General features: G+C 38.7%; 1 protein-coding gene across 5 annotated transcripts; it reads left to right on the top strand.

Moving 5' to 3' along the window:
* Positions 1 to 3,429: 3,429 nt before the first annotated feature.
* yipf5 (Yip1 domain family, member 5) lies at positions 3,430 to 19,457 on the top strand. Of its 5 annotated transcripts, none has more exons than XM_072590703.1 (7): positions 3,430 to 3,555; positions 5,454 to 5,578; positions 8,726 to 8,886; positions 10,363 to 10,508; positions 13,037 to 13,218; positions 13,612 to 13,740; positions 18,391 to 19,457. In XM_072590703.1, exons 1-7 carry the CDS (start codon positions 3,499 to 3,501, stop codon positions 18,551 to 18,553), a joined length of 963 nt encoding a protein of 320 aa, XP_072446804.1. In that variant the 5' UTR covers positions 3,430 to 3,498; the 3' UTR covers positions 18,554 to 19,457. The 5 variants fall into 5 exon arrangements, with proteins under 5 accessions (XP_072446804.1, XP_072446807.1, XP_072446805.1 ...); XM_072590704.1 differs by lacking the exon at positions 3,430 to 3,555 and adding an exon at positions 3,622 to 3,791; XM_072590705.1 differs by lacking the exon at positions 3,430 to 3,555 and adding an exon at positions 3,708 to 3,827.
* Positions 19,458 to 22,711: the final 3,254 nt, after the last annotated feature.

Below are 22,711 nucleotides of genomic sequence, written 5' to 3'. Positions count from 1 at the left end.
GACACACCACCCTTTGTGTGAAAACGTTGCCCATCAGATCCGTTTTAAATCTTTCCCCTTGTACATTAAAAATATGCTCCCTGGTTTTGAACTCCCCTACATTGGGAAAAGGCCTTTGTTATTCATGTTATCTATAACCCTTATGATTTTATAAACCTCTATAAGGTCACCCCTCAGCCTCCTATGCTCCAGGGAGAAAAAAAATCTCAGCCTATACAGCATCTCCTTATAACTCAAACGCTCCAGTCCTGGTAACAACCTTGCAAATCTTTTCTGCACACTTTCTAAATTAATAACATCTTTCCTACAGCAGAGTGACCAGAACTGTACATAGTACTCCAGAAGTGACCTTACCAATGTCCCAGCTCCTATATTCAATGCTCTGACCAATGATGGCAAATGTGTCAAAGGTCTTCTTCACCATTCTGTCTACCTGCGACACCACTTTCAAGGAACTATGTACCTGCACCCCTAATTCTCTCTGTTCAATAATACAGCATGTTCAATAATACTCCCTACCGTTAACTATGTAAGTCCTGTCCTCATTTGTCTGACCAAAATGCAACACCTCACATTTATCTAAATTAAACCCCATCTGCCACTCATCGATACATTGATCAAGATCCCCTTGTACTCTTAAATGACCTTCTTCACTGTCTACTACACCACCAATTTTGATGCCATCCATAAACCAAACTTCCATTATATAAATCTTTTATATAAATAACAAACACAAGTATAAATAAAAACAAATTGGGATGCAGTACCAATTCATGTGGCACAGTACTGGTCACAGGCCCCAGTCAGAAAAACAACCCTCTACTACCACCCTCTGAATCCTACCATCAAGCCAATTTTGTATCCAAGTAGCTAGCTCTCACTGGATCCCATGTGATCAATCTTTACTAACCAGTCTACCAAACGAAACCATAACATTTGTGCATTTCCCATGAGGCATAGTGGCTCGGTGATTAACACTGCTACCTCACTGCGCCAGGGACGTGGGCTCGATTCCAGCCGTGGGCAACTGTCTATGTGGAGTTTGCACATTCTCCCTGTATCTGTGTAAGTTTCCTTTGGGTGCTCCAGTTTCCTCCCATAATCCAAAGATGTGCAGGTCAAGTGAATTGGCCATGCTAAATTGCCCATAGTGTTAGGTGCTTTAGACAGAGGTAAATATAGGGTAGGAGAATGGGTCTGGGTGGCTTACTCTTTGGAGGGTTGGTGTGGACTTGTTGGGCCGAATGCCCTGTTTCCAGAATGTAGGGAATCTAATCTAACATATCCAACACTGTCATTACACTCATTGGTTTATAGTTCCTTGTTTTTTCCTTGCAGCTATTCTTAAATAAAAGTACAACATGGTGTTCTTCATTCTACTCTCTGCAAAGCAGAGATTATCATACCTTTTACTGTTTATTTCTTAACACACCTAAAATCTGTCCTTGTGGGTGTATGGCTGGCCCTCTGACAACCAATGTCATCATTATAAAATTTTCATCCTTGATTTCAAATCTCTCTAGCATCTTGTTGCTTTTTATCTCTGTTAGGAGGGACTTGAAAGTAAGGATGAGAATTGACATTTGAGATGTTGCTGGATCAGAAGCCGTTGTAAGTCAGAGAATAAAGGGATGAATGGAACTTGGTCAAGTTAGGCTATTGGTAGCTGATGTGGAATGGGCTCAAATTTATGGAGGAGTGGTAGAAGGAAGGCTCGCCAAGAGAGGACTGGGATAACACACACACAAAATGACACCTTCCACAACAGACCACTTACTAACCCTTGACCTGATACCCCAGACACCCAACAATCCTATGGGGATCTGACAGCCTGGGAACTTGACATACCCGCCATAAGACCCAAACCCCCCTGCACTTCAATTTTCACATGGGCCTCAGCCTCTGCCATCAGGTCTGACTCCCTGAGATCCCTGCCAGACCTGATCCAATCCAAAACTGGCTTAGAGGCAGGAAGCAATGGAGATTGTTGATGGGTTTATTTTGACCAGAGGCTTGTGTCAAGTGTCATATCTCAGGGGCAGGTATGGGTCCCTTGCTTTTTTTTTGTGGATATTAATGATCTAGACATGAATGTAGCAAGTATAATTTGAAGTTTGCAGACGACATGAAAATTGATAGTATGATAATTGATGAGGATGAAAGTCTTAGACCATAGGAAAATATAAACAGGCTGGTCAGAAAGATTGAACAGTAGCAAACATAATGTAATGCTGAAGAGTATGAGATGATGTATTTTGGGAGGACAACAGGTTTGGGAATGATAGGTTCCTAGGAAGTACAGATGATCAGCAGGACCTTGGTCTGCATATCCATAGATCCCTGAAGGCAGCAATGCAAGTAGATAAGGCATATGCAATACTTAACTATTAGATTAGATTCCTGACAGTGTGGAAACAGGCCATTTGGCCCAACAAGTCTACACTGACCCTCCAAAAAGTAACCCACCCATTTCCCCTCTGACTAATGTGCCTAACACTATGGGCAATTTAGCATAGTCAATTTACCTGACCTGCACATCTTTGGACTGTGGGAGGAAGCCCACACAGACACAGGGAGAATGTGCAAACTCCACACAGACAGTCACCCGAGTCGGGAATCAAACCCGGGTCCCTGGCACTGTGAGGCTGTAGTGCTAACCACCGAGTCAAGGCACTGAATAACAGAAGGGCTTATTACAGAGCTTTTGTTAGGCTTTAGATGGAATACTGGTCACCATGACAATAAGAAGGATATTATTGTATTAGAGGGGGTGCAGAATAAATTTATCAGGATGTTGCCTGGGCTGGAGTGATTCGGCTATGAAGAGACGAGATAGATTGGTGTTGTTTTCCTGAGAGCAGAGACAGCTGAAGAGCTTGATATATAAAGTTCTGACGGGCAGAGATAGGATAGGTAGAGTGACAGGTTTCCCTTTAATACAGGGTTCAATAACTAAGAGATGCAATTTTAAGATGAGCAATAAGGAGTTTAGAGGGAATTTGAAGAAAACAATTTCAACCCTGGAGGTTGTGAGCATCTGGAACTCACTGTATAAAACGGTGGTAGGGGTAGGAACTCTCAAGACATTTAAGGCTTGTTTAGATGAGCACTTGAAAGCCATATCATCCGAGACTATGGGTAAAGTTCTAGAAAATGAGATTAGAACAACTGGACGAGCATGAATGCGATGGGACAAAGTGCCTCTTTCTGTACTGTAAAACTCAAGATGCGAGTACTTCGTGAAATGTGAAGTTATTCTCTTTGGATATGAAAATACTTTAAAAGGTGTGAAAGTTGTAATGTTGATTTCAAAGAGACTGGGATGTATTTGTGCAGGACATCAGAAAGGCAGACAGTAAGACTCTCATTCAGAAGAGACACCTCGTCTCCTTGCCTGTCCTCTCCACGAGGGGGAGCTCGGACATCTGACGTCACTTCCGCCGCCACATAGACGAGTCCAACCGACTTGTCGACTTGCTTGCAGGCCCGTTCTTGCGCATGCGTGACTCGACCCCCCCCCACCACCCGCGTCCCAATCGTTTACGGAGACTTCAGGTTTGTTCTTGCGACGCTGGGAGTTGTACCCGACTGTGAATTGTAAACTTAGTCGTTAGTCTTTCACGTCGGCTGACCGGTGTTGTCATTGCTCTGTGGGGGGGGTTCGCGCTGTTGCGCAGGCGTGCGAGTGGCGGAAGTGATGTGGTGGTGTCGGCGTCAGCGCTCGAGCGGCTTCCTGTGGGCGCTTTGTCCCAGTTTGTAACAAAGTGTCCAAGTGAGTGGATACGGATCAGGTAGGAGCAGCACTGCGGCCATTCATCTATCTCCTGGTAATGTGACCACTGCACTACCCAGACCCTGGCACCGCTGCATTGTTCCTCCCCCCCTCTGCTCCTTACTGCAGCACTCAGACAGGCCGCTCTGTTCCACGTCAATATCCCACAACCCAAAGTGCCCCTTCCTCTCTCTGCCCTGAATTAGTGCTCCGTCTGGGGCAACTCAGTGCCTCGCATTATTCTGTATGGTTTTTTCCTTCTGAAAAGTCTAATCTGACCTAGACATGCACTACGTCGAAGCGTGTTTACGTTCTCTTAGGGTTGTCAGTGACACTAATATGCCCAATAAACCTTTTTGATTTGAATTATTTTTCCTGTGTACTTAGGCCAAGGTATGTGTTTCCCAGAGTCCTGACCATTGGAAATGCCATGTCAGTCAAAGTTTTGCAGTGGGTATTGGTGTTAACACACAAGTTCGCAGTTAGTCTTATATGTTTGTGCTTTAAGTAATTTACTGCTAAGATAAGGAATACATATGTTTATTTTGAGCAGTAATATTCCTAAATTGTGTCTGAACTATAAAACTTCAGTCGAAACTTTGTTCTCACTTCTGTGAATAGTCGATTTGAAGTGTAACTGATATTCGTGAGTTATTTTCTTGGTTACTACATGTTGTTCAGTTATTAAAATAGTGTGAAAAATTGGTCATACTTCATCATGGAATTGCTTGGTACGCTACATAGAGAGGGGAGAGCCGATTTATCCAACTGGAATAACTGGTTCCAGTCTGTGAAGAAAGCAACTCTGAGTAGTCATACAGTGCTGTGCACTTTCATAGTGCTGTGATAAAGGGAAAACATTCAATTGCAAGCCACATGAAGAAGAGATGGAATCTTTGTGCAAGTCTGTCTTTTCAGCTGCCACTCTGAAATCAAAATTGTGACTCCAGATGACAAAAACTTCCAACGTTGTTGCGATGTGTTCAGTTTATGCCAAAGATTCTAAACCTGGTGGTAGTTTATCAAATAAATTTACATGCAACATACAGTTTCTTAAATTCCATGTAAGTTGATTTATAAAGTAAATGTATGTGGCTAAAATGATGTGTGGACCTATGGCAGGTTCAAGTCTCATTTTATGACATGACCAGGCAGGTGTGTGTTATAATGTAACTAGATGTGTTGATTGTTAGCTTCTAATTCCTTCTAATATACCTGACCTTATTTCAGACATGGAGGGATTTCTTGTATGTATAAGCACACAGTATCTTTAAAATACATCTTTATTCTATCATATCCTCAATCTCCAGGCATTGGGGATTAGAGTGGTAGTGATATGCTAGACTGCAGGGAGAAAGTGAAGACTGCAGATGCTGGAGATCAGAGTCAAAATATGTGGTGCTGGAAAAGCACAGCAGGTCAGGCAGCATCCGAGGGGCACAGGAGTCAACGTTTCAAACATAAGCTTTTGATCAGGAATGTAACTGCAGCTCTTTTTTTTATTTTAGTGGATACTTGTGTGGATGCTTTTTATGCAGTTTGCTCTATTCCAGATGTTTGTGCTTTTAATGTTTTAGCTCGTATTGAATTGTGAACAATATTGTCAATTTTGTCAGGGCTATCAAGAATATTTTTAATTATTTTATTCGAAGTTTTAAACACTTGTTTCTGTTTCTTGAAGGGAATTGTTGCAATGGCTGAGTTCAATAATTTCAACACAGATTTCTTCCAATCAAGCTATAGCATTGATGACCAAGGGCAATCAACTTATGACTACAATGCAGCAGGAGATCCTTTCCAAAACAGGTGAGCGATTGAAATCCCCTTTCAGCGGTTACAGGCTCACTTGAAGCTTTAGTATCTTTCCATTTACTGCTGATACTGACCTGTTTTTGTAAATACAAATGTGCAGTTAAAATCACTGACTTGATTGCACAGGAGCATCCTCATCACTGTTGGCACTTAGACTTGGTGCTAGTTCTGTATCTGCTGACAGAGACAGGATGTATCAATGAAGCAGGACAGTTTGAATGTTTACAGTGTTCTTTGTAATACTTCAAAGCTTTTCATATTCCAATTTATAAAATAATTCCTTTATATGCTCTCCTGTGTATGGTATGTTGAATGGCCTCATGGTATCTCATTCTGTGGGTCATTAGCCATTTCATTTGAATAATGTATTTCATAATAACATAACACCTTTCAGTTCTTAGCCATGAAAATTAAAATAAAACTGGAGTACAGCTGGACGGTGTGCAACTTAACATGTCATAGAAAGAAAAAAAGGATCAGATCTATGAAAATAAAGTAGTTCACCTTCAGTCATCTTTAATTGTATGTCTTGGCATTATATGAAATTAAGTACCTGCATCACTTCATCTGATCCTTTTTCTTTTCATGACAGGTTCTCTTTAAGCTGCACACCAGTCCACCAACTGCCCCCCACTTGGTTATAAGTGTTACTGTCTAAGCTTGTGGAGAGTAATGTGCTGTTCTACCAATTGATGTTTCATGAAGTTGTGATACCATGCAATGCCAAATTTCCAATGGAGTCTGAAGCTGCACAAGGTGATTGTTTGGCAGCTTGCCCATTTAGAGTGCAGGGATACAGAAAACTCTCAAAGTAGGAGATGGTAGCAAAAAGGAGCCATCATTTGAGGAATTTGTCTGGTTGTAAACTAATGAGGGTTTCTGAGGGATCCTCAGCTTTTTGGATGTAAATATATTTTTGGGTCACAATGCTCTGTTTGACTGATTTTTATCTCTTTAGATGTGTGGCTGCTCACATTGGCTGGTAAAGGTCTAGTGTGGGTGAGGGGCATATGGATATACAGAAATGGCTGTGTTTAGAGAAGGCGGTCGGGTTGGGTTGAAAGAATCGCAACTTACTGGTTCCTTGCCCAAACCCTCCAGCCTTGCAGACTTCCCTGCTTCCTGCTTCTGAGTGTGAGAGACTTGGTGAAGCAACAAATGGGGCAGTGAGGTGCAAAACAGGGTGCAAGAAGTAAGTTACTAACAGTTTGTCATGTCTGGCATAAAGAAAGTGTAAAACTTATCTTGTGCGTCAATGCAATTAAATTATTTAACTATGACAAGAAAATGGATAATTTGTCTTGTACTCAAAGAAATAGGTACACAAGAATTTGAAAGACTATGGAAAATATTGCAATGTTTTATTTTTATTTGGTTTCATATTGAATTACCATTTTGAATACCATGCTAATTATCCTTTGTTTTATTCTTTATTTCTTCCATGCTTTTGGTAACTTTTAAAAGTATGCATGTAGGATTTTTGTTTCTAAAGTTGATTAACATTGGAAATGGTACATGTTACATTGTTTCCACATGCACATGTGGATTAAAACAAAATTCAGAGAGAACTTTGAATCTTGAGCAAAATAATTTTTGATTTTCCCAACTTTGTGTTTTTGTGGTAAGTTCAAAAGTGTGGAGATATTTCTATTCTGGTGATTTTTGAGTAGATTTGTAGCTCAGGTTGATGATTTGTAAGTTAGCTCGCTGAGCCTGAAGGTTTGTTTTCAGATATTTCATCACCAATACTAGGTTAACATCATCAGTGAGTGTCACTATACTAGGTAATATACATACAGGCAAAGAAGGACACCACTTTGACTGGGACAACATGTACTTCCTAGGACAGGCAAAACAAGGTCTCACAGAGAATTCTTAGAGGCATGATATTTTAACCAGAACTCCATCAATAAACACATTGATTTAGATCCTATCTGCCTTCCCTTGAAAAAAGAACCGGAAATGACATCACCCACCTTAAGAAACCAAGACCTATAAATAGACAGGTGGGACATACCACCAGCGCTTCACAGGAGACTCTCACTGATGTTACCTAGTATGGTGACAAAATGTCTGAAAACAAACCTTCAAGCTCAGCGAGCTAACTTACTTACATATTACCATTCTTTTTTCTTAAATGGATGTGAAGATGAGAAAGAGGATCTATAATTTTGGAGAGTGAAAATGATTAAAGAATTTTGTCATTCTTTTTATAGTAAGTTAAACATTTAAAAGAATTAAAGGGGAAAGTAGCTACAGTAAAACAATGTGAGACATAGGGTGCTGAAAATATAATCAGAGTATGATGCAGGACAGAAAGCCATTTGAGAATAAGATGTAGAAGCAGGAGTAGGCAATTCAGTCCATTGAGCCTCCCCTGCTATTGAGCGAGATCATGGTTGATTTGATAATCCTCAACTGTAATTTCCTGCCTTTACCCCATAACCCCTGATTCTCTTACTGATGAATAATCTCTCTCTCCACCTAGAATATACTTAATAACCCAACCTCAACAGTCCTCTGGGATAAAGAATTCCACAGATTCCAGACTCTGAGAAAAGAAATTCTTCTTCATCTAATGGCCACCCAGTTAATCCATTTCTTCCATTTTTCCACAGAGCCATGCAGTTTTTTTTTCAAGTATTTATCAAATTACCTTTTAATGCTGTTATTGAATTTGTCCCACATACTCTAAGGTAATACATTTCAGGTGCATGTCTCTTTGTTTAAAAAAAAGCAGAAGTCCTAATGCACCTCTGGTCTTTTGCTAATCACCTTAAATTTGTGTCCTTTGGTTACTTATTGGAAACTATGCCTCCTTATTAGCCCTATGGTTATGAACATTTTTTAATATTCTTTGCTCTCTAGAAACAACTCCATCTTTTCCAATCTCTCTATAGTTGAAGACAGTTTGGGTACGGTTCTGCACCTAAAATCTCAAGTTAGAAGTGGAAATCTTCAAAGCTTAGCAAGAGGGGCATTTATCAAAGCTGCAGTCTGGTATAGACCACCGTTTTAAAAATGGGACATTTAGAAAATGTCAGCATCTAGATACTTGACAAATATCCTTATTGGTACAGTGACCAGAAATTCTAACAACAAGGACCTCTAATGCTGTTTTAACTTTTTTTTTGCATACAGGCAGTATGACAGTCACACTCAGCAGCCTGGATATTTTTATCCAACAGGGTCCCAACAGCCATACACAGGACAGATCTATCAACCTACACCAACCTTCACTCCTAGCTCTCCACAGTCAGTATATGGCAACAGTTTTGAAGACGAAGCCCCATTATTGGAAGGTAAAAATGCAGCTTTCTAGTGTTATGTAAGAAACATACAAAAATTAAATTGCTGTAAACATATGCTGGAATGTTGTTTATTTTAACTTCTGTGCTCACTAATCCAGATGGATGTACCAAAACCCCATTGGGTGGATCTTCAGTTTAGCATATTGGTATAATGTTCACCAATCATTTTTAAACATTTTTCTTAGGAGTGATCTGAAGTTGGATAATACTTATGAGTGCTTGAGTTCCTTTTGTAATTTCATCATGTTATTTCAGAATTATTTCAGGTTTTAACACTGGGAATAGTGAACATGAAATTGCAGCAGGCATAAAGTTCTGCCCAGATGCACAAAATATTGTCTGATAAATTTGTTTTATAAAATGGTAAACAACATTTGACCATTCCTTGAAAATTCTGCCTGATTTTTGTTCCTGCACCGGTGATTGATGTAAATGTGTAATTCCAAGGCTAAGGAAGCAGTTGTTTCCAATATTCTTCAGTAAACTAGCAGTTGATAACTTTGAGTAAGAAATTTTGAAATTCAACATAAGAACTTTAATTACAGGACAGGGAGATCACTCATTCATTTTTGTGACCTAGATGTTGAATATCTATTTTATTGTGTGTTTCAGACTGCACTTTGCTGACATCAGCTATAGAAACTGAACTTGGCACCAAACAATTGCAGATTAACAATTAAATTTGTGACCTTTAGCCGCCTTGAGCTAGGGATATATTACGTGGTACCGTTGTCAGATATGATTCGGCTTCTTATCCATATCAATTACTGAATAAAATCTTAACTTTTTAATTTAATCTAAAGAACAGTAATATTTCTGTTAAATGGTTACTTTACCAACATCAGCCCAGACATTTTGATGACCAGACCGGTCATTGTAGCAGCTCAGATTGGAGTTGGACACTGGGACTTTGCTGAATTGATAGTGCAGCTGGAAACAAGGGAATTGTTAGAGAAATTCTGATTGCCATTTTGCCTGCATTTGGAAATGTTCGTAGAAGTCTCTCAAAGTCAAAGATTTCAAAGGGCAGCAACTAAGTTAAGGTTAAGGAATACTACCCAGTGGGAATGAGAAGATTAAAAGCCTGCTGTAACACAAGGGTAACCATTAAACAGACATAAGCACTCCCACACCCACAAGAATTGACCCTTTTTCTGTTGTTGGATGTGAAAAATTAACCTGAGCCAATTCTGATTTGACATCTTCCTGACCTGACCACTTAAATGCAAGTGTTTTTTTTTGTCTGAAACAGGGTTTTCAATACTGGCCAGACCTTTTGACCATAATATCCAGAGAAGAGTATGGGTTTGAATCTTATTTCTGTTTTCTTGCGTGCTTTTTTTTTAAAATCCAAAGTAGCAGTCAAGCTATAATCTGATCTGACAGTACTTTTATCAAGTAGCTACTGCAATTTTTAATTTGTGTTTTTAATGCCTTATTTGCCTTTGATTTTCTATAATTTTGTAGAATTAGGAATTAATTTTGACCACATCTGGCAGAAAACACTGACTGTCCTCCATCCACTGAAAGCAGCAGATGGAACCATTATGAATGAAACTGACCTGGCTGGGCCCATGGTGTTCTGTTTGGCATTTGGAGCCACGTTATTACTGGTATGCAATATTTGTTTCTTTGCTGAGGTACTAATCATGTATTTCATCTTGTCTTCCTTTGGGCTTAAGGTTCATAATACTGATGATATCTTGCTTGTCTGACAATCAGTAGTGAATACACAGAAACATGCTCTACCTAAATATTCAGATATAGCTTACAGCAGAGATTGAAGACAATATTCCCTTGATGCCAACTTCACCTCTGTTTGTGAAATAGAAACTGGAAATATTGAGCTGGCCAAGCAGCCTCTTCATAGGAGAAAAAGGAGTTAACCTTCTAACATCGTGGACTTATGTCAGAACCCATTGCCCTATGACATTAACTCCTGTTTTTCTTTCTGTACATCCTGTCTACTCTATTGAATCTTTGCAGCATTTTTGCTTCATTATTCAAAATTTTAGCATGCACATGATTCTTATTTTGACTCCATCATTTTCCTTAGTCAATATCTGAATCAAACTGTGTACTTGATAGTGACCTAAATTTCAATTTCATATCTACCGTATATCTAAGATGGTCTGCCTCAGTCTCTTTAACACCTCTGTCCCATGCTTATCTATTAATGAAAGTCTCATCCCTACTATTAATATCTTGGGACTCAGCTGGACCAGTGTTCTCCTGACCAGGCCTCCAATCTGCACTCTCCACAAACTGAAGTCAGTTGAAAACTCTGTATTGTAACTTGAACCTATTTACCTATCTTTGCTCTACTCATTGATCTTCACTAGTTCTTAGGCAGAAGAGCCTTCACAGTAATATTTTAGACTTTGTTTCCTCCATGGCTTTGCTGCTCCCTCTCTCTATAGTCTTTGTTTAAATTCACAACCATTTGAGATCCCTGTAGTCCTCCAATTCTGGTCTCCTGAGCATTTGCCTGACTTTTGATGCTCCAACATTGATGGCCATTCCTTCAGCTGCCAAGCCCCATGCTCTAGAATTACATCCCTAAATCTTCTGCTTCTCTACCTCATTTCGCTCCTTTAACTGCTCCTTCATTTTAAGATTTTGTCTTGAGCAATTCTGTTAAATTTTTAATGGAAAGAATTGCGGATGCTGGAAATCAGAAACAAAAACAGAAGTTGCTGGAAAAGCTCAGCAGGTCTGGCAGTGGCAGAGTTCTGAGGAAGGGTTAAAAATGTTAACTTTGATTTCTGTCCACAGATGTTGCCAGACCTGCAGAACTTTTCCAGCAACTTCTGTTTTTGTTTCTGTGTAAACCTTTGTTTGGCAACATTCCAGTCAAGTGTTTTGGGATGTTGTGTTATGTTAAAGGCAGTTTGTCTTGTTTTTTTATACATCGGAAATTCTGTGTATTTTTCCACACTTCCAGTACCTGTTTTGGAATTGCATAGTTAACACTAAGCGAAAATCATTGTAATTCCCGAGTTAAACCAAACGCTATTTAGATTTTTAAAAAGCAACTGCTCCTTTATCTCAGAATGTACTAATGATATATGATCTGACTTCACATTCAGGATATGCTTTTCAACCGTTAATTCTGTTTTGAACTTCCTTGACATTTTTAATATAGTTGTTGTTAACCTGACTGAAATTGCCCAGACACCTAAAACCACTGTTCATTTCCTGTCTTTATAAGGTCAGAGAAACCAACCAAGATTTAGGCTTTTGATTGCCACCCAGTGACCCTTGTTGATGAGAATGGTCCGGGAACATTAGCTGAGGCAAAATGTACAGCCATACTTGGCCATACTTAATTCCCTGTGACTGAATTCATATTTTCTGCATTTGCCAGAAGTTGCTTATACACATTTGAAGAATTATTAATTGTTCAAATATTTTCTGCCATAAGCATTTTTTTAAGTGAAATGGTAGAGAAGAAAAAACTTGAATATTTTGTGTGCCAGGGAAACTGACTGTAGTCCTGAAAATAAGATTTTTTTTTACACACATTCTTATTGAGTTCAAGATCAGATGCTGTGTGAATAGGTCACAGCGAGAGCTTCTAAAGTGCTAAAAAGCATATATCTGAACTGCAAAAACAGACTTACAATAGCAATTTTATTCTATGCTAGTAATTTTCCTCTGGTGCTGCCCAGGGATTTTGTTTATGCACATATACAATGGTTGCAATCCTCGGGCAAATCCCCAAGTCAAAGAGAAAAGCCTTTTGATAATCACGATGGCCAGACTTCATGATTTCATTTACAGTCAAATGTAACTTAAAAACTGTGACAAAGGAGTAAAATTAATGGCAGAAAGTGCAAGTAATTTTTAACATTTTAATCAATAATCTGGTTGTTCTGTGCTTTGCAGTTAACTTTCAGTCCTTTATGTGCCATCATATACACTGAATCTGACAACTGTGGGCAGCATAGGGTCACGTGTGAACTTCTAATACTGCTTTGAGTGTGTTTTTTGTGTAAAAGAATTGCAACATTAATTCAACCTACAAGTTGATGGTTTTAGTATTGCCCAATAAATAATATAGAAACTAGATTGCATTACCTTGTGATTATGTAAAGTATTTCTATATAAGAGTTTATGTCGCCTTTTTAATTCCTTTTAGGTTGGCAAAATCCAGTTTGGTTATGTGTATGGGATCAGTGCTATCGGGTGTCTCGGCATGTACTGTTTGTTGAACTTGATGAGTATGACCGGAGTGTCCTTTGGTTGTGTGGCCAGCGTTCTTGGATATTGCCTGCTTCCAATGATTATCCTGTCAAGTTTTGCTGTGATTTTCTCTTTGCAGTAAGTATCTATATGAACAATAGCGTAAACTATTTAATGTAATTTCCCAGATATAATGTTTCGCTTGTAAATGTAAAAACTTATGATGTCCGTCCGTCTGATTTTGAGAGAGATTCTTATGTGAGCATTACTGTTTCATTACAACTTGGGGTTGTGTATGTTATATGTACATAGTTCTGTTGCAGAATAGAGTAGGCATGGAGATTGTTTACATTTAGGTTTGTACGTTGTCTTGTTATAATAAAACATGTGGAATAGTGAAATACATTATGGTGTATGCTAATGTGAAGAATACATAGATTTAACATTTCAGTTAAATTAGCCTGCAAAAAACTACAAACGTGATGGGTCCTGAAAACATTCTGGCAATAGTACTGAATGCATATGTTGCAGAACTAGCTGTGCCCCGAGAAAGCTCTTCCAGTATAACTGCAATACTGATGTCTATCGGATAGCATGGAAAACTGTTCTGGTGTGTCCAAAGCCATCGCAGGATAAATCCAACCTGATCACTAATGGCCAGTAAGTGTACTGTCAATCATCAGCTGATGGAAGTGATTGTTGATAATATTAGAAAGTGGCACTCGCAAACAAAATGAGCTACTCCCTGATACTCAGTTTTAATTCCACGAGGGCCACTCACCTGTTGGCCTCATTGCAGTCTTGGTCAAAAAATGGGAAAAGATTTTTAAAGTCCAGAGGTAAATTGAGTCTGATTACCCTTGTTCTTCAAAGCAGCCTCTGAGTATGGCATCAAGGAGCCCTAGCAAAACTTGGGAAGCTCTCTGATTGGAATCATACCTAGCATAAATGAAGATGGTTGTAGTTGTTGGAGGTCAATCATCTCCGTCATCGAACATCACTGTAAAAGATTCTCACCATGGTGCCCTAGTCAGCTACTTCATCAATGACCCTTCCACAGTCATAAGGTTAGAAGTGGGCTGCTCCCTAATTATTGCATATTGTTCAGCATTGTTTATAATTCCTCAAATAGGCAAGTTGTCCTTGTCCATTCCGGCAAGACTTGAACAATATCCAGACTTGAGCAACTGAGTGGTGAGTAATATTCATGCCAAAGACGTTCCAGACAGTGATCATCTCCGATAGAGAGAATCTAACTGTATGAGACTAGGCATATGCCTCCAGCCTGGGCCTGTAACTGAGACCCCGGAGCCCTTTACAGAGGCCCTGGCCGATGTCAAGCAGCAAACGGAGGAGTAGCAGAGGTCAACAGAGAGAGGAAAGATCAGTAAAATCTTGCATTATATTCAGTATTTCAAGATGGTGCTGGAGCATGATGACACCTTGTGCTTTGCATGTATTTCCCTGTATTGTTTTATATATGTGACAATAAATCTAAATCTCATCTTGACACCTCGCATTGAAAGCCAAATACAGATTGCTAGTGTGTAGGTTGGCAGATCCAAAGTTCAGGACCAACAGATGTGTAGAAGTACTGTTGGAAGGATTTAACCAGCTAAATCCATGGAAGCTTGCCAGACCTGCTGCTTGTCCCACTAAGACCACCTTGTCAATTAGAGGTTATACTTGTTGATTTATCAGGAGAAATTAGATGAATCCTGGCCTCTGTGTTCGCTTTTAAGTTCCATCTTTGATTCAATCTGATTGGTCAGCCATGAGCAGTGTTCTTGTGAGTGTGCTTGGTTTTAGTGACTAATGACTAATTGTGTCATGAGGATTTATTTGGATTTAAGCTTCCACTATCTGACATTGGGTCATTGAATGTCCATTAATGTCAATGAATAATAATGAGACATCCAAAAAATGGCTTATGATTTTCTCTTGGAAAGGCAGACTCATTTTTTGACAATGACTATGACAAAATGAAAGCTTCTTTTGTAAGCTGCTAAAGCTCTGCTGTCCAGGTTTAGATGCCACAATGTGATGAGGTGTTAAACACTTCATTTGAAAAAATATCCAAACCTTTTAACTACCCATCAGACTACATCTGTTTAACATTAATTTGCAGCTTACGGGAGTTTGATTTCCGTATGTAGAAAGCTTATTGATAAAAGTGAGCAGTTTAAAATAGGAAGCTGTGTTCATGCAAGCTATGATTTAATTAAACATTTAATTTTTTCTTGAAGTTCCTTCACAAATTAGTGTCTTAATTAACTAATAAGCTGCAGACGTTAATGCTGTTGTGCGTCTGCTTTATAGTGACAGCAGGCACACAAGGTAGGTGGTAAATATCTATCATCATGTCTGTCATTCCGACTTTAGAAAACAGAACTGTACAGTGCAGGAACGCGTCCTTCACCCCATGATGTTGTGCTGAATCTGATGCCACCTTAAACTTAATCCTTTCTGCTGTGGACCCTTGGTCCATATTCCTCCATTTCCTGCATATTCATGTGCTTATCTAAAAGTCTCTTACATGTCCCTATCCAGTTTGCTTTCACCATTACCCCTGGCAATGCATTCCACATTCCTACCACTGTCTGTGTAAAGAAATGTGCTCCTTGCATCTCCTTTGAATTGTTTCCTTCTCATCTTAAATGCATGCCCCTTAATTTTTGATATTTCAACTCAGGTTGACGGTCAGAATCTTGTTCCCTATTATGCATCTTATAATTTATCAGCTTTAATCAAGTGTCCTAGGCCTCTGCTACTCCAGAGAAAACAACCTGAGTTTTTCTAGCCTCCCCTTATAGGTCATACCCTCTAATCCAGATGGCTTCCTGGTTAACCTCTTCTGCACCGCTCCCAAACCTCCACATCCTTCCTGTAATGTGGCGACCAAAAATGAAAAATTCAATCAAGTTAGAAAGACATGGCTTGCCCTGAACAAGGTCTAATTAGGGACAGTCAGCATGGCTATGTTTTTCTAAATGTGGGTAAATTGTATCCCTAATATTTCTCTCCAATAGCTTCACAACCACTGATGTGAGACTTACTGGTCTATAGTTTCCTAGATTGTCCCTATTTCCATTCTTAAACAGAAGAACAACATTAGCTAATCACCGATCTTGGTCAAAGCCACAGCAATCTCCATTCTTGCCTTTCTCAGTAATCGGGGTGGATACCATCAGGCCCTGGGGACTTATCCACCTTAATGCTCTTCAAGAGACCCAACACCACATCTTTACTGTTCTCAAAATGCCCCAGCATATTAGCATGTTCCACACTAATCTCATTATCCTCCATATCATTCTCCTGGGTGAATACTGACGCACAGTACTCATTTAGCATTTCACCTCTGTCTCCAAGCATAAATTCCCTCCTTTATCCCTGAGTGGTTCTATCTTCTCCCTAGTTATCCTCTTATTTTTAATGTATGTTTCGAATGCCTTGGGATTCTTTTTAATCCTATTTTTCAAGGTTATTTCATGGCCCTTTCTTGCCCTCCTAATTCCCTACTTGAGTTCTTTCCTGCTTTCTTTATATTCCTCATGGGCCTGGCCTACCTTTAGCTTCCTCAACCTTGCATATGCTTACTTTCCCTTTTGATTAAATTCATAACCTGCTTTGTTATCCAAGAACCATTAGCTAACCAAGAACCATTGTGGGCGGCACGGTGGCACAGTGGTTAGCACTGCTGCCTCACAGTGCCCAAGACCCGGGTTCAATTCCTGGCTCAGGCGACTCTGTGTGGAGTTTGCACATTCTCCCCGTGTCTGCGTGGGTTTCCTCCGGGTGCTCTGGTTTCCTCCCACATTCCAAAGATGTGCAGGTCAGGTGAATTGGCCATGCTAAATTGCCTGTAGTGTTAGGTAAGGGGGTATGGGTGGGTTGCGCTTTGGCAGGGCTGTGTGGACTTGTTGGGCCGAAGGGCCTGTTTCCACACTGTAAGTAATCTAATCTAATCTAATCTAATCTAATTAGAATCTAATCTAATCTAAACCCCTTACCTTGTCATCCTTGTCCTTCCTCCTTACTAGAACATGTTGTTCCTGAACTCTCATCAGCAGGTCTTTAAACAATTCCCACATATCAAATGTGGACTTGCCTGATAACAGCTCCTCCCAATTAACACTGCCTAGCTCCTGTGTAATACTGAGATAATTTGCCTTCCCCCAATTCAGTACCTTGCCACAAAGTCCCGACTTATCCTTATTCATAGCTATCTTGGAACTTAAGGAGTTGCGATAGCTGCTTCTAAAATGCTCTCCCATTGAAAGGTCAGTCACTTGGCCAGGCTCATTAGCCAGCACAAGGACCAATATGGCCCCTATTCTAGTTAGACTATCCACATACTATTTAAAGAAACCCTCGGATGCACTTAACAAATTCTGCCCTATCAAAGCCTCTTGATCTAAGTTAGTCCCATCAATATTGGAGAATTTAAAGTCACCCTGCTATGACAACTTTGTTTTTATTGCATCTTTCCACAATCTATCTACGTATTTGTTTCTCAATGTCGTGGTGGGGAGGGGAGGGGAGGGAGGGGGGGGGTCGGGCGGGCGGGCGGGCGCTACAGTATAATCCTGTCAGAGTTGATTGCACCTGTCTTATTTTTGAATTTTATCCATATTGCCTCAGTGGCTGAGCCCTGTACTATGTCCCAGAGTGAAGATGCGACACTCCCTGATTAAGTAATGTGACTCCTCCACTTCTTTTATCTTCTGTCTCGTCTAAAACCACAAAACCTTGGGACATTGAGCAGCCAGTCCTGCCCCTCTTTCAAGCAAGTCTCTGTAATGGCTGCAACATCATTGTTCCATGTACTGATACAGGCTCCAAGCTCATCTGCCTGACCTTTTAATCTTCCTTGCATTGAAATAAACACACTTCAGCCCATTAGTACCATTGTAAAATACAATCTTTATTTAACAATTGAACAAATGTGAATATTTTTCTCAACTCTGAATACTGTTGAGTTTTATCAATCCTATGTTTTTAGTAAAGTTTTTATCTGTGAAATTCGGAAAAATTGTGTGCATATCTATGCCATATTTGCACTGCTGTCTGCTGGGAATGATCAAGACTACATGAGCTGCCTTCATGGTTGAAATGGATTTGAGTTTCTTATGTTCAATTTTACTGTAGGAAATCTTGTTCTCTAAATGTGTACTTAATATTGTAACAAAATTAAATTATATGCAAATAAAGATGTGTGTTTCAGGAAATTGTTGCTAAATCAGAAAGGCAATTATTCTTTAAAAAAATTCACGAGGAACAACTAATATTGTTGTGTTCTTTTTCCAATAGAGGCATGCTGGGCGTAATTATTGCTGCTATGATTATTGGCTGGTGCAGTTTGTCAGCTTCTAAGATCTTCATCTCTGCCTTGGCCATGGAGGGACAGCAATTACTTGTGGCATATCCTTGTGCTTTGTTATATGGAGTTTTTGCTCTTATCTCAGTTTTCTAAATGTCTTTGTGAATGGAACAAGGGTCCATGTTCTGAACTCAAAAGACAAATGGATGCAAGTCTCAAGTATCATTCAAGTGGTTTAAAAACTTTCCAGTTGCCTGCCAACAAAGTGGTTGAAATTCTTTGATTCCAAGTTTCTTGGGAACAATTGGACATATGTCTTGTATTCTTAAATTCCTGCTTTAAATGTTGTACAAAGAAACCCATTTTAGTGATTGAAGGTGTCTAAAGCATAGATTGCTAATTTGAATGTTTTGCCTTTGCTTTCAACAACATGCTTCACTGATGGGGATTAAAATATATTAAATGGTTTTACCTTTATCCTGAAACACAGTTTAGTTATGAAGTTCAGATGAAATTTTCACATGGTTCAGACATGCAAGTTATTTTTATTGTTTGCTGGGTTGTTGGGACCGCTGGAAAGTGTTCCTTCACGTGCAGTGTAAATAGAGAAATATACAGTACCCTGTGATATTTATATCTATAGCAAGAACTGCGTGCAATACCAAAAAAACAAAACTCAATATTTAAATCAAAATTCTATAGGCATCAGTTCCTTTTGGTCAATGAACCATAATAAATTTCTCTCAAGCAACAAAATTCAATATTGGGAAAGAGAAGAGTTAGAAAACGTGTTGTACATGTAGACATTGTCAAAGTAAGATCCCATTATAAAGAGAGCAACTTCATGTCTTGCTTTACAGCGTAATTACAGTTTGCAAGTTAGACATTATTTTACCACAGTGTTTATCTGGCCCATGGAAATAAACAATCATTCCAGCTCCATTCTGTAAATTACAGATAATTTAGTTTTTTTTTTAAATTGACTGCTTATTTTGTTTCTACTGTTTAAGCATCTTGCCCTGTGCAGTACATTTGTAATAAATTGGTTAATCTCTCATCCAACACATAGTAGTGCAATTATTTTGGTGGAACCCTTTGCTGAACTAGGCAATAGAATTCCCTTTGTTGGAAGTACTAAGGCTATCCTATTTTAGTACTACTGTACTAGTAATGAAAGCATTTCTATCAACCATAAGTTAATGTTCAGTATTCAGTGTTGACACACATTTAGGTTCTTTATAAAAATTTTTTCAAATGAGAAGGTAAAATGAGATTCACTGTTACTTTGTGTACAGTGTTTGATAAAAGAAATACACACTACAAAACTTACTGCCACTAATTACTATAATTGTAGAGCAGTGAATGAATAAGAAGGGTCTGGGGGAGTATGGGCCGGGTGCTGGCAGGTGAGATTAGATTGGGTTGGGATATCTGGTTGGCATGGATGGGTTGGACTGAAGGGTCTGTATTCATGCTGTCCATCTCTATGACTCATTGTAAGTTTTAAATTTCTACTATTTTGAACAAGTTCCAATAACAAGAACTCTAACTTATTGCACAGAACTGAAATACAAACCCTGTTCATGATAGAGACTTAATCAGTCAGACCTGATCAACTTAATGAAAAGTTGCAATTGATAATTAAACGTGTTTATAATTAGAGTGCACCGGAAGGCAATTTGTCCGTCAGAATGTTAAAAGCAACCTAGAAGTCCATGACAAAATTCAAACAGACGCTTTCCAACTTGTTGGCTAGGTAGTTTACCATCTAATTAAAGTTTGTCCCTGAAATCTGTAAATCAGCACAAAACAATCTTGCTCGAGATATGTAATTGTCCCTTCCTATATATTCCAATTCCCAATCATTCGTGTTAATAGGTAAAATTCTTTTTTTTTTAAATCCAGAATGACTGTGATTGTCTCAGAGCATAGACTATATACAAATCTTTAAATTTATTTGTAGTTTTTGGCTGTTACATGATGTTCCACAATATCTGCCTGTTGATATTCACCATCTCAGATCATGCATTAATAAAAGACCATTTGAGTAAGATGCTGCAGGACTGTCTATACCTGTGGAATATTATGCCATAAATCAGTTGTGTTTATGCAGTAGCCAATGAACTCTGAATAGATATGTAGGTATTTTAAGGAGTCCCTTTTTAAAATTTTGAGTGCTTTACTTTAAAAATAATCAGCAGCTCACTTTTGTTTTAAATAAAGTTAAAACTTAATTTATTAAGCAACTGTTCCTGAAAGTTATTTCTGTAAATTATGACAGTTAGTTAATAATTGTATGCAAATATTTCAGGGAACAGTAGGTTATGTATGCAAATGAGGTCAGTTTGCAAGGGTACAACAGATGTAAACTTTTTAACAAAAGAATACTCTGATTGAAAACTAGGAAATCTTGAAGACACTAAGATCCTGAATTTCTGGTAATTGTCTGTGGAGACTAGCTTAAGGCTGTTAAAGTTCAGGGACTACTATGGGGGGTGAAGAAGCATTATAAATTTCATTGTAATGGACCCTATCAATTGAATAATTCAATATTGAACAGTTCTGTTCTATGAATATTTGCATTTATATATTATCACAATCCAAAACACATCATGCTGTGAACTATTTGAGATGTAGTGACAGTTGGAGACAAACTTGCAACTATTTAACTAACTTCAGTCTGTGGAAGAAGTATTTAGAGTAATAGCTTCTTGTGCAAGTGTCAGTTATCATTTAAAAGAAAACTGGCTGTTATCTTGTTGCAATTTAAATGATAAGAAATTTAGTGTTTACTTACATGTGGCTTTAGGTTGTAATGGAGGTGTGTTTACTGTTGAAAATATTGGTGCATTGTTTCACTTCTGCTTTTGTATGAGTCCAAGTACCTCATTAGGACAATATAAACACAGAAACTAATGATACCACATGACTTCACCTAATGATAAAGGAGTGAGAATGTAAAATGACATCAAACATTACTACCGGAGAATCAAAACATAGCCCTTGAGAAAATCTTGAGGAGTCCTGGTGCAGAGAGAGGCAACTGTGTTGACCTCTGGCCCAGTAGCTGGTTTATAAAAGCAGCCCTTTTAACTGGTTTATTTTGAATGTTTTCCTATCTCTAGCTGTTGAAACAGTTACTGATTTAAAAGTCTTTCATGGTGTGGTCAGATGCTATTCCTGTTGATTGCTGTAATTGGCCAACTTTTGTAAGTCAAGCAAAAGACAGCAAATGCTAACTTTGATTTATTGTTCCACAAAGCATACCAGTTGTGTTGAGATTCCTTGTGATGTCCCTACAGTTTTGTGTTCCTCGAAACAATAGCTTTGAGTCTTCACATCATTTAAAGTTTGAGTGGATTGACCAGGAATCCTTGAATTATTTATTGGTCCTTTACGATAGATTATATGTTAATTTAACAGTCAATCTGCTTGATTGTAGATTAATCTGGCGAAGGTGCCAAATGACTTCTGAGAGTCATTTTGTAAGATATGTTGTCCATTTTCAAGACAGATTAGCTTTCTTTATATAAAATAAATCTAAACATTTGTGCCACAGTGCTTTCATAAAATAATTCTTGTAAAAAAAATCTCAATTGTGAGTGTTCTGTAATGTGGTTTAAGTATTTCAAAGATATCTTCAAAACAAATATTCAAAAGGTTGTTGGGAACCAGATATATTTTGTTTTGAAATAGTTATTTCAGGTATCACTGCCATTATTATCTCTTTTTAAAAATAATCTTTCTGATGACATCTCATTCTTCAGTGTTTTCATTATTTCTGTGCTCCCAGTTAAACCATATGATCTTGAGTGCAAGTGTGAATGGCTTGTGGAGATGATTCAAAATAATTCACTCATGGTGAATATGCCCAACCTCTATGCATTTCATGGCAAAACCTGAAAGTTTGTTCCTATAGCTGGTGAAAAATAGCAGTGGGGATGTTCCAAAGTCATGAACTGCAGTGGGATCAATGTATTTGGGATAGCAGGAAAAGAAAACCAGATATTAATAGAAAAGGGAAAGGCATTGTGAAGATTGTGTGGTGTAGTTGTAATGTTCCTGCCGCTTAGCCAAGAAACCAGGATTCAGGTCCCACCTGCTTTAGAGGTGTGTAGTAATACTTCTAAACAGGTCAATTAGAAAATATCGAAAAATACACAGGATAGATGAAGGAAATGTGGTAAATGTATGTGACTGAAGAAACCATTCAATAAGGTATAAACGGGAGGCCAGTTACAAAAATGTGGACAGATGGAACAAGAAGAAGTGGTAGGTGGGACAGATGGGAAACAAGCAGTTAGGCTTAAT

Source organism: Chiloscyllium punctatum, chromosome 20, assembly GCF_047496795.1.
Source record: "Chiloscyllium punctatum isolate Juve2018m chromosome 20, sChiPun1.3, whole genome shotgun sequence".
In the NCBI taxonomy this organism is placed as follows: Eukaryota; Metazoa; Chordata; class Chondrichthyes; order Orectolobiformes; family Hemiscylliidae; genus Chiloscyllium; species Chiloscyllium punctatum.
The sequence above is the reverse complement of the archived record's forward strand: the minus strand, read 5'-3'. Positions and strand labels throughout refer to the sequence as shown.